The sequence below is a fragment of the Emys orbicularis genome, chromosome 2 (genome assembly GCF_028017835.1).
Source record: "Emys orbicularis isolate rEmyOrb1 chromosome 2, rEmyOrb1.hap1, whole genome shotgun sequence".
NCBI classification, from domain to species: Eukaryota; Metazoa; Chordata; order Testudines; family Emydidae; genus Emys; species Emys orbicularis.
The window spans coordinates 221,280,433-221,292,681 of NC_088684.1; the positions used below are offsets into that span (position 1 = coordinate 221,280,433).

General features: G+C 47.2%; 1 protein-coding gene across 1 annotated transcript in view; it reads right to left on the reverse strand.

Moving 5' to 3' along the window:
- Positions 1-8,018, reverse strand: part of TGFBR2 (transforming growth factor beta receptor 2) — a 74,188-nt gene extending 66,170 nt beyond the window's left edge. The window contains exons 1-2 of the mRNA XM_065399310.1: positions 7,922-8,018; positions 2,095-2,214 (exon numbers count right to left, since the gene is read on the reverse strand). Coding sequence (XP_065255382.1) covers positions 2,095-2,214; positions 7,922-8,018 — 217 coding nt within the window. The remainder of the gene's footprint in view (positions 1-2,094; positions 2,215-7,921) is intronic.
- Positions 8,019-12,249: the final 4,231 nt, after the last annotated feature.

Below are 12,249 nucleotides of genomic sequence, written 5' to 3' on the forward strand. Positions count from 1 at the left end.
TGCTTATAGCATTCACCCCCAACCTTCACCAACCAGGACAGAGACCAGGGTTTCCAATTTGACACCACTGGTAAGCACATGTGACAAAACACACTGCACTTCACACGTACAAAAATAGCAAACTTAGAGGAAGTACAACTCAGCTTGCACAATACAATATCCATCAAAACAGCCATGATAGAAAAGAGCTAGACCATAAAACAGTCAAGTAACACAAGACGGGGCCACCTTGCACCATCACTGCTCCCTGATGGCTCATAACACATGGAAGCTCTTAACTGGGGAAACAGATTTGTCCTGTGTCTTGTTTAACTTGGCACACTATAGGAGAGGAGAAACAATGCAAGACTGACTGGGCTTGCTGATGGCCTTGAGGCTCTCATCCAGAAATTCTGTTGAAGAATTACTTTGCTCAAGACCCTCTTTGAACCCAAACTGACACACATGGAGGGGCCATCCAGCCACATACATCACCCCATTTCCTTGGGGAAGTAGGAGAATGTCACTGCCATGGCACCATCCTTCCCTCCCTTGGCCAACAGGGACGCCTCCCATCAGAGATCCACACTGATGGAGTTCCTTAGGGTTGAAGGGGTGGAGGAGGAAGGAGTTGCTGCAGGGCAGGCGCTGTGCTCCATAGCACTGTCCCCTGCAGAGCTTTGGATTTCCTTGTGGAAATATGAAGAGGAGGGAATTTCTGTTGGCTTGGGCTGTGAACCAACCAATGGGAGGTAAACAAGACAGTGGAGTAGCAGCCACCTCTGCATGACAGCTCTTCTCCATCCTCATGTATTACGGTATTCCTGATCAATGCGGTTGATGAAGCTGTGGCCTCCAAAATCCACAGTCCACCGTATCCCTCCCATAGAGGGGATGGTTCAAGAAAAATCCACAAGGTAAATCTCAAAGATTTCCTTCTCTGATCATGGACCCATCCTATGGGGTTTTCAGCAGGCAGCGGGGTGTCTGGCATCAAGACACCTACAGCCATGCTGCAAGATAGTTTATCTTTAAGATTTCCGTGGAGCCAAGTTGGGAATAAGGGCTTTTATAATATGTTCCCAGAGAAAAAGGGGGCCAATTTCAATGTAATCACTGAAAACAAAGAAGAAACATGTTCTTGAATTTTGTATATTTTTATAATGCTGCACATTTTGGGCCAATTAAAAAAGAAGTCGCCCTGTAGTTGTGTAATGCCTTACTCAAAACAACAGAGAAGTGCTACTCTGGGCTAATTACTAACTCCAGAATGAATGGAAGCAAAATTACCGTACTTTGAACCTGTCAACATCAGCCTTAAAATTGCAAACTTGGAGCAATTTCTGTCCACCCAAGGAATATTATAAGAGACTGGGCAATTTGAGAAAAAACAAAGTGAAAAAGTACTAACTATACCATATCATATTTCCCTCTCCATACATCTATTTTTTTAAAACGCAAATAAAATACATAGACATACCAACAAGCATTTCAAGATCTAAGGGGGGGAAAGTGCTAAGCATTATTATTATGATGGCTTCAGATGTACTCCAAACCCAAAACTCACAAACAAATACTGTGGAAGTTGGTGGATAGAGATTTCTCTTTCACAGGCATAAAAAAAAATATAAGGGCCAGTCTTGCTAGGCATTAAGTGATTTCAGCTCCTGCTGAAGTCCATGAGTATGACTACATGGCAGCTGGGAAAGAGCCTCCAACCCCTGGTAGATATATTTCAGTTGTGAGGTTTGCGCTAGTGCACTAAAAATAGCAGCCTGACCACTGCCACATCAGGTGAGGCTCAAGCTAGTCACCTGAGTTCAAGTTCACCCTACTCCGGGGTTCTGAGCTCAGGTGGCTTGCCTGAGCCTCTCCCAGTGCGGCAACATCTGTACAGCTAATATTTAGCACGCTAGCGCAAGCCCCACTAGCACAAGTCTATCTACCTGGGCTGGGCAGCTCACTCCCAGCTGCAGTATAGACAGGCCCTAAGAGGAATGAAAGGCATTATATTAATGTAAAATACTATTAAAGTATTTTGCTTCGCACAGCTCCCTTTCTGCCTATTCCCCTTTCTCCCCTTGGTTCTGCCCAAGTTAAAAGCCTTAATCATACCTTTGATCATGTCCCAGCATTCTGGAATTCTGGAAATTCCCTCTTCCCATAGCCTCCTGAAATCATTACTCTCTAGGCTCCAGGGAGTCCCAAACGCTGCAGCCAAATTACTTTCTTGTTCTGGGAAAGAGGACCATATCATTTTGGCTCTTGTAAGATATGATATCACAAAGGTCTGCTCAAGGGAATTAGAGCCTCATAACTCACAGTTGCCAGTTATTAATTCTGTGGGGCAGATCCTCAGTTGATATAAATCAGTGTAGCTTCATTGCCTTCAATAGAGTTATGCTGATTTATGCCAGATGAGGACCTGGCCCTAGATGTACTTTGCTTGCACAAAGGCTAGTTTTCCAAGGTATCTATTAATGTGCCCTATGCACGTAAGAGCCATACTGTGTCTTTACTTGGCAAGTTGCTTTGAAAAATGACACCTTCCTACTTAACAGACCTGGTCTCTGGGTGTATTCTGTCAAATTCACTCGCTTTTCTAACAAAAATAAATATATCTTCCTTTTTACTCCTTGGAAGAGGCAATACAGTCATGGGAGAGTGAGATGGATTTTATTTTGGCACCTGCATCAACAGAATTTTTAATTCAGTTCAATTGCAGAGCCAAATTATGCCTTCAGTTACAACAGAACAATGCCTCAGTGGGGTTGTACAGGTGTAATAGGGCAGAAATTATCTTTCAGAACCTCTATCTCTGGTGACAATGCATAAGCTAGAAAGAGCACAGCTTGACTTACAAATTACAGGTTGAACTTGTGGCAGTGGCTGTTATATATATATATATATATATAAAATAAATAAGCATATCTATACACACACACACACACACACACACACACACAGAGCACAAATTTGATCTGGAATTTGCTGAGAGTCAATAAAACAGTTATACTACAATGTCATGTTTACAGTTACTTTTCAAATTAGGATCACACTTTAACTTCTCAATGTCTCAGTTTCCCCCTCTTTAAAAAAAATCAGGATATTGGTGCTTAACTACTTTTATAAAAACATTTTGAAATGTACAGAGGAAAAGCATTCTAGAAGTGCAAAGCATATATTAATAGAACATAGTGCTCTGGTGCTTTAAAATATTTCTCTTCACTACAGCAATACAAATAATAAATTATACTAGTATATTAGGGTCACACAATGCAAAGGCTCTGAAAGGACTGATACGTTGTATTATTTGATGTCAGTGTACACTTAGAATATCTGTTTGGGGGCAGGGACCATCCCTTACTATGTGGTTGTACAATGCCTAGAATAATGGGGCGCCACTCTCAGTTGGGGTCTCAAGCTGTTGCTGTAACACAGAGTAATAATAAAAAAATAATAATCTTGGAGCCATTATGATCACACACAATATCCATGTTAAAAATCAATTGAACGCCAGATATTATCATGTAAGTCCTAACAAAAAATGTGTGCAGATACCCCCCACCCCATCCCAGCTAATATAAGTATTTACATGACTTTACAAACATGATGGGCCTGATTCACCACCAGCTGGTACCTTATGTAGTCATTTGCACCTGTGAAAAGTGAGCATTCTACTCTCAATCATGCTCATAATGTAACACACAGTGCAGTAAAGGTAGATGAGAGCTGCTGGGTGTGTTGTCTCAAGGATGTGGTGCTTCTGGGAAGGGCAAAAGAGAGAGTCCTTTGATAAAAGCGGAATGTCTGCGGGGGAGATAGCGTTCTAATACCTATAGTTTCAAGTTAGCTTGTGAGTTAAATGCAAAATATTAACCCTTGGTGTGGAAGGTTTAAAATAAAAAATGCTTTAAATACCAGGAGTCAGATGCTCCTGTGAGTTACAGAGGTGCATCTACCCTTGCACTCAACCCATCCGGCTGCAGCTGTGGAGGACTGAGCCCAATTCTCCTCTCACACACACCAGTATCACATTAGAATGACTCCATTATTTCAATGGAGTTGCTCTTGACCTACTCTCAGTCAAGTGTGTGAAGAACTGGACTCATGAACACTGGGGACTAGTTCTAAATAACTATGGTTTATTATATACAATATAACAGTTTATTTTTATTATGATATGAAACAGACTAGAAACTCCATTCATTCTTAATGATGCCACTCATCCAAAAAAGAGAAGAGGAACGAATGAAAGAAGACCATTCTAATCAAAGTAACTTAGCCTTTCCTGCTGGCATCCATCCCTAACTGCCAGCTGTTTGGGCAAAAGAATTTTCCTCAACAATCATTCCAGGGGCGAAATTGGCTCTAATATCAATATAAAGGGAGGAGCTGGGATGTTACAGAAAACTCAGATAAAATTATAACAACAAACTGCAATTACAAGGAGACAAAGATGAAGGAACGGGGATCGTTAAAAAACACACAGACAGAAGTAAAAAAAAAATAAAAAAATCCCTAGCAATTAGTCTTTTTCCTTCAAATGCCACCGTTGCTTGCAATTTAGGACTGTAGCTAAACTTTGTTGTACTGTAACCAAAGTAATATTAGGCCTGACTCAGGAAAGCATCTGAACTGAGACTTCACTTTAAACCCATGCTTAACTTTAAGGATTGCTAAATCCTACCGAAGTTAATAGGATTTAAGCACAATTAAAAACTATCACAAATAGAGATGGAATTAAGCGCACACACAATGGCCCCTAATTAGAAAAAAATGTTTCATTGTTCTACTATGTTTGAAATAGTCTGTTTTTCTGTATCTAGCTTTTTGTCAGACCTAAATTTCATGTATTACTTACAGTTGCACAATTTCAGACAGTGGGTGATAAGAGGGTGCTACATTTAACTGATATCAGTTCTGTTGTCCTGTCTATGTACCGGAAAATACACCCAAGAAAAATACTCATTGAAAATTTTGTTTTCGCCACTTAGAGCCCACTCATGCAAACATTTAGTATGGAGTGTCTCATTCACTACAACAAATAGTCCCTTTGCACTCTGACATAGCTGCAACACCCATCTCACCTAAGCAGGAACTTCAACCAGACTATTCACATAACAAACAAAATGCTCAGAAGTAAATTGTTTGCAGGATTGGGCCCTTAATTTCTTAAAGTAACTCTTAATCCCATTGACCTGGTAATGAAGCTGAAAGTCAAAAGGGACTAGCTGAATAACCTATAGATAAAAACATTATTTCTAATTTATTTTGGACTATTTTCATCCTCTAGGATTAGGCTTGTTCAAGTAAACACCATCCACTTTTAATTTTTATTCTTGCTTACAAGAACTTGTCAATTCTCCTTCTGCTGTCTAGTAGAATTTACACTATACCCCTGACCAGATTTGAGGCCTAAAACTTATTAAGCAACCTAGATGAAAGCCAAGGGCACTGACTCTTCCAAGGCAGGGCTTAAACAGATTTTCTATTTCACCACAGAGGGACTGATTCTCCACTGCTTTGCATTAAAAATGCCATGTTGTCATTTACAGCTGTACAAATCAAGCCAGATACGCAGCTGCATCCCACCTGATCTGCACTGCTATAGAGGCGCAAAGCTGCTGACACCATGGGATCTGCTCAGTTGAGGATTCCCCTAGTGTGGAGGAACCCCTGGGTGGTGAGAGCTAACACAGAGCTGGCTATGCTGCCTTTATGGTCCTGGCCCTCTCTGTAGGAGTTGTTCCTGGGAAAAGGTAATATTCTCAACATGCGTCTCCATTCCAGTGATCTGCAGTTGCCAGAATGGCCCCCAAAATGGGGATAACTGAAGTGTAACCTAAAGAATACCCTAAATTATGCTAGATGCCAAGAAGAGCTCCAGATGGGCCCAAGAGTTGCAAAGCTTTTGACCAGGGCCAGCTCCAGGCACCAGCTTAGCAAGCAGGTGCTTGGGGCGGCCACTCCGGAGAGGGGTGGCACGTCCAGGTATTCGGCGGCAATTCGGCCGGGGGTCCCTCACTCCCGCTCGAAGTGAAGGACCTCCTGCCGAAGTGCCGCAGATCGCGATCGCGGCTTTTGGGGGGGGGGGGCTGCTTGGGGCGGCAAAAACCCTGGAGCCGGCCCTGCTTTTGACTCCACAGACTCCGCTGAGTTGAGAGTGCCTTGGCTACAGATCAGAATCAAGCCCATTTTACACCCACTTTGCATAGGTGCAAATGGCTACACTAGGTGCAAGGCAGTGAAGAATCAGGCAGGAGTTAGTTCTGCTCATTTACACCAGTGTCAGTTGATCATAACACCACAGTCGTCAATGGAATTGGAGTGGTGTAAAACAATTAGAATAGGCTAGTAGAATTTGACTAGAAGCTCAAGAAAAATTTTGCTACTGGCTTTAATAGGAGCAGGATTGTTTTTATAATATTTGAGTGTACTATACACAGGTTTCCCTACAATACAAAAAAAAAATAGGTTTCATTAATATGTTCTAGAGCCTAATCCTCTAGACACTTACAGATGTAACTTTACACATGTGAGTAGTCCTGGTGAGATCTCACGGGGATAAGTGTTTGTGGGATTAGATCCCCAGTTTGCAAGTTTTTCAGACCAGGGAACCTTGTTTTCACATAAGTTTGCAAGGCACTTTGCTCTCTCTTTGCACAATATACATAGATATATTAATAGTAGTAATATGAGCCATGGCTTTAAAAATAACCAGGGATGTACAGTGCAATTAAGAATTCCCAACACAGGGATGTGAAGTGTAATGAAAAACCAAACAAGCCAGGAATTAACTTTTAGGAATGCTTTGACTACTGAAAGAATGCCTGAAGTTTCAGAGAGTTTAAGGCCAAAAAGGTCCATCAGTTCATCTGGTCTGATCTCTTGTACATCACAGACCATTAAATTTCACTCAGATACCCCTATATTAAGACCAAAGCACTTCAGTCCTCAGAAGACTAAACTGTGTGTGCACATGCAGAGTACAGGAGAGACCAAGGTGCCACCAATGCCCAAGGCCCCTGCAATGGCAGGAAATTAATTAAATGAGAGTTCTCGGTGCGACTGCTCGCAACCAGTGCTTAATTCTCAGTTAAATGCAGTGACTGTACAAAAAAAAAAAAAAAAACCAATAACTTTTAAGACACTGCTGCAAGATCAGTTTACATAGAGCTAGACCCATGGCAAGGCCCAGGTGTGGGACAGGGAGCAAATCAGGGATACACACACAGAGACAAATAATACTCTGGGGACCTTAATAGGATCTAAGATTAAGTCATTTAGTTTGAGTGCCACTTTCTGAATCCCCTTTACCTGCATCCCAAGTGTCAGGTTCCTAGAACAACAATGCCGCCTCGGGCTCAGAGGAGCGCTTTTCATCCCCAGAGGGCAGCACACAGGTGAGCGGGTTAATCCTAATTAAAACTAACAACTGCCACACACAGTCCGAGAAGCAAGATGGGGGGGGGGGGCGCTTTGCTCCTGCGAAGAGGGCCCCCAGCCCCCTTTGCTGAGGCAGAGCGGAGGGGCACCAGCACCCGGATCTCACCATGGGGCCAGGTGCGGAGGCTGCTGCAGCTGCACGCCGGGGCAGCTGCGCCCTGCCCGCTAACCCCAGGACAGGCAGTAGCCAACTTCCGAACTACGCTTTCCACGGGGCCCGGGCTAGGCTCGCCTCAGAGCAACCCCCCGCGCGCTTCCTGCCAGCTCCTCGGTTGAGCCCCGACCCGCCCAGCCTCTCCAGCGAGCCCCTTTCCAGCGGGCACCCGAACTTCGCAGCCCCAGCCGGCGCCCGTGGGCTCGCAGCGCCGCTCCCCTGCTGCCTGCAGCTGTCAAGCGAACGACATCGCCCCTTGCACAGCCGCCTGGAGGGGGGGGGACCCCTCTGCCGCCGCCCCGACAAAGAAGGGGAAGGGGGGACGAGACCGCGACTTACCTGAGCCCCGCGCCTGAGGGGGGATGGTGCTGCCTACGAGCGCCCAACACGAGCAAGCGTGCAGCAGCCACAGGCTCCGGAGGCGATCCCGGCTCATGGTCTAGCCCGCTCCGCATAGGAAGCCGAAGCAAGAAGTCGGGCTCCTCTGCTGACCGGGGGGGTGAGGGCTGCACCCCGGGCCGGCCGGGGAGAGAGGCGAGGCCGCGGCGGCAGCTGTGCCTGGGCTGGCTGCTCCGGGACTCCGCGCGGCCGGGCTGACTCACTCCGCTTCGCTTCAGCGCCGCGAGGGAAACAGGAAATCTTAAAACTTCGCAAACAGCTGGGCAGGACTTGCTCGCTCCGACACGAGTTCCTTCGCCCCCTCGCTCCCCGCCCTGCCCCCTTTCTTAGCCGCCTGTCACTCAGCTGCCCTGGGCCAGCCCCTCGCAGGTCTCTGAGCCACCGCAAACACCCACCAGCCAGCCGCAGTGCCTCGCCTGCATGGCTGTGTGCAGAACAGTCGTTGCCCTGCCTAGGAAGCAAAGCGGGGAGAGTCTGGGTCGGCCCAGAACAGTTTGGCACATGAGGCGGGGAGCTCAAATGATGCCCCCCCCCGCTTGGGCCAAAACTTTGAAAGTTCTCAATTCTGCCTTCTTCCTGGTCTACTCCTCTCATGGTACTGCTCTGCTACCTACCCCAATAAAGGAGAACTAACAACTTAAAATGGCTTCTTCAAAAATTTTAAGTAACACTTAACTTTCAAACTCCTGAACAGCAAATGTAACTTTTCTTGTCTGCATAGTAAACACTGGCATTTTTATCTGTTTGAATAATCAAAGTGGTGCTTTCCGTGCCTTCTTGGTTGCAAAGATTTGAACTGCTTCCTGAAGGACCACAGTCTGGGCCAGCTCATGTTCTATTAGGGTGACCAGACGTCCCAATTTTATCGGGACTGTCCCGATATTTGCTTGTTTGTCCCGCGTCCTGACCAATGTTAGGTCGGGACACTGGACAAACAAGCAAAGGCTCCGGAGCCCGGAAGGGCTCCCTCCCCCATTGGCTCCCTCCCCAAATCCCCGCCTCTTCCCCAAGCACGCCATTCCTCCTCCCTCCACAAGCGCTGGAGGGAGGCCCTGGAGAGGCAGGGGGAGCGCGAGGCCGGGGTGAGTGAGAGTCCGGCCTGGCCCCGAGCGCAGGCAGGACTCAGTCGGGCGGTACCTGGAGGGAGAGTAGGGGGGCGGCCCGTGGGGCAGGCGGCGGCTGTTCTCCCCACCTGGGCAGCGGGACTCGGGAGCAGCCGCTGCTGCAGCTCCCACTGCCGCGGGGGGGAGGAAACGACCATGGCGCTCGGTGGCTACGGCTCTTGCACCCGGGCCCGAACCCCCCGAGCCCGGGCCTGTTGCGGGGACCCAGCAGCGCGCACGCTGCGCCCAGCCCCTGGCCAGTCGCGTCTGGGCTGGCTACCCAGCTGGTGCAATCCCGCGGCGGCCCCGGGGCGGAGGCATCGCCAGCCCGGCCCCGGGGCGGAGGCATCGCCAGCCCAGCCCCGTTCGTTCCCCTGCGGGACCCGAGCGGGACGGGGGGGCTGGGGCCTGCTGCCCCCACTCCGGGGCCGCCCGCGGGATTGCACCAGCTGGGCAGCAGCCCAGACACGACTGGCCAGGGGCTGGGTGCAGCGTGCGCGCTGCTGGGTCCCCGCAGCAGGCCCAGGCTCGGGGGGTTCGCGGGCGCCAGAGCCGCAGCTGCCGAGCTTGGCCAGCGGCTGCTTCCTCCCCCCGCGGCAGTGGGAGCTGCAGCAGCGGCTGCTCCCGAGTCCCGCTGCCCAGGTGGGGAGAACAGCCGCCGCCTGCCCCGCGGGCCGCCCCCCTACTCTTCCTCCAGGTACCGCCCGACTGAGTCCTGCCTGCGCTCGGGGCCAGGCCGGACTCTCGCTCACCCCGGCCCCGCGCTCCCCCTGTCTCTCCAGGGCCTCCCTCCAGCGCTTGCGGAGGGAGGAGGAAGGGGGGGGTTGTTTTTTTTGCTCTGCCGCCTTTTTTTTTTTTTTTTGCTCCGCCCCCCCCCCCCCCCCGCATCCCGATATTTGACCTGAGTGATCTGGTCACCCTATGTTCTATTGAGATGGTTGCAAGGTTGGAGAAGCTGCGTTTTCTACTGGCAACTGTTACAGGAAGTGTTAGAAGTATGCGCAGAGCAACAAAAGCATTTGGAAAGAGGGTGGTCATCTTATTTGTGCACATATATTCCAGAACTGCCTTTGGAGTTGATCCTGCTGAAATGTACCTTGAAAGGGCTTTCAGTTCATCACCTAAATCACTCGCATCAATATCGCGCATGTCATCATGTGTCAACGCTGTCTCTAGTGCCCTGCATTGCTGGTGTAGGTCTTCTTCAGGTGTAGTGAGGAGTTTTGGAATATCATACAACATCCCAAATATACTGCTGTGTTCCTTGAGCTTCATGAAATGTTCTTCAACTGACTGTATTGCACAATCTAGCACCTGGTTAAAGAATTCAACTTTAAATTGTTGTTTGGGGTCTCTTATGGGATTATCCCATGCCTCGTAATCAAAATGTCGTCTTCTTTGGTGATTCTTGTATTCTTGAATGGGTGGGAAAATAGCTTCAGAGTTGAAGTTCCTCTGCCAACTTCTGTGCACTCTTCAGAACGTTTTGAAATCCCTCATCTGACCGGTAAGACTGTAGCTATGACTTTATTTTGTCCAGTTGTTCCATTGCTCCAGATATATCAAGGTCAACACCTTGGAGTCTCTTGCTTACAACATTTATTTCAAACAGTATGTCATGCCACAACACTAAGCCCCACAGAAATTATGTATGTTTCTGGTGATTCCATTTCCCTCTGCCACTGTTCTCCCATGAACAGTTCCTGTCATAGCATTATCCTCCATAATGGCAACTATGGCATCATCTATCTTCCCAGTTTGGTGTTTGATAGGCTTTATCGCCTCCACTTGACTTTCCCATCATGTGGCACTCAGTGGTTTCACTGTCAGAGAGGATGTTTCCAGAGGTTGCTTCAAAATTTGCCATCAATGAGTTGATGCAGAGAAAAATACATAGATGCTTTCAATTACATTAAAAAAATTCAGCAGCCTCACTAGAAGCTGATGCTGCATCACTGACCACCAAGTTCAATGAATGAGAACTGCATGGGACAAAAAAAGCTTAAGGGTTTAACTCTCGGATCCGTGTCTGCACTCCTCTGTTCTTTCCTCTCACGTTGGCTGTTGGCACCATTATCGTAGCCCTGACCTCTCATGTCAGCTATCGCAATTCCCGTTTCTTCCAGCTTTTTAAGAAGCACATTTGTCATACCAGCTCCTGTAGTATCATCAATGTCAATAAATTCTAGAAAATGCTGACAGTCACCATTTTCACTAGGTTCTGTTGTTACAAAATGCACCATTAAAGTCATTTGTTCCATATGGCTGATGTCAGGTGTGCAGTCCAGAATAACAGAGTAACATCTTGCTGACCTCAGATCTGCCACAATCTTCTGTTTGACTTTTGTTGACAGTATCTGTATGATCTCATTTTGAAATGTTTTTCCAAGGTAGTGGTGTGTGTACATTTCTTGGAAGGTGACTCTTCTTAGATGCTCTTGGAGTACAGAATCAAATTCAGCCATCAGCTCCACAATTTTAAGGAAGTTTCCATTGGCACATACAGCTGATCTGAAGTGCCACGCAGTGCTAGGTTTTGGGTAGCAAGCATTCTCACAATGGCAATGAGCCTTTTCAGAACATTTTGCCAGTGAAGAGACTCTGATGTAATTTTCTCTTGATGCTGATCATCTATGGTGGCCTTTAACCTTAGTCTAATCTCAAGCTCTTTCCACCTGTGGAATGCTCTCTGCTGATTTGCTGCGTTCTCATGGCATGCCAGATTTCTAGCCAGATTTTTCCAGTCCTTTGTTCCTGTAGAACCCAATGTGGCCGGAACATTAGACTGGCAACAGAAACAGTATGCAGCATTCTGGGTTTTTGAGTACATAAGCCATGGCCTCTCCACTGTGTCACCATTGGGGATTTAACGCCAGTAATGTGTTGGATGGAAACTTCTATTTTCATTGTCTTTGGGGAACATGAAATTTTTCACTTGCTGTGGCCCATGCAGTATAAGGAAGTCCCTCAGGCTACTGCTCAAGTGGGTCCACTGTCCTGGATCATCTAGACTTAAGGAACTAAACTCAGCAGCAGCTGTTTCTTGCACCTCTACCACACTCTTCTCTGATCTACACTTTTCTTCAGGAATGTGCATGGTTACATACATTTGAGATGGAGATATGGATGCTAATGAAGCTGCCAGGTCACCTGCACTCTGACTAA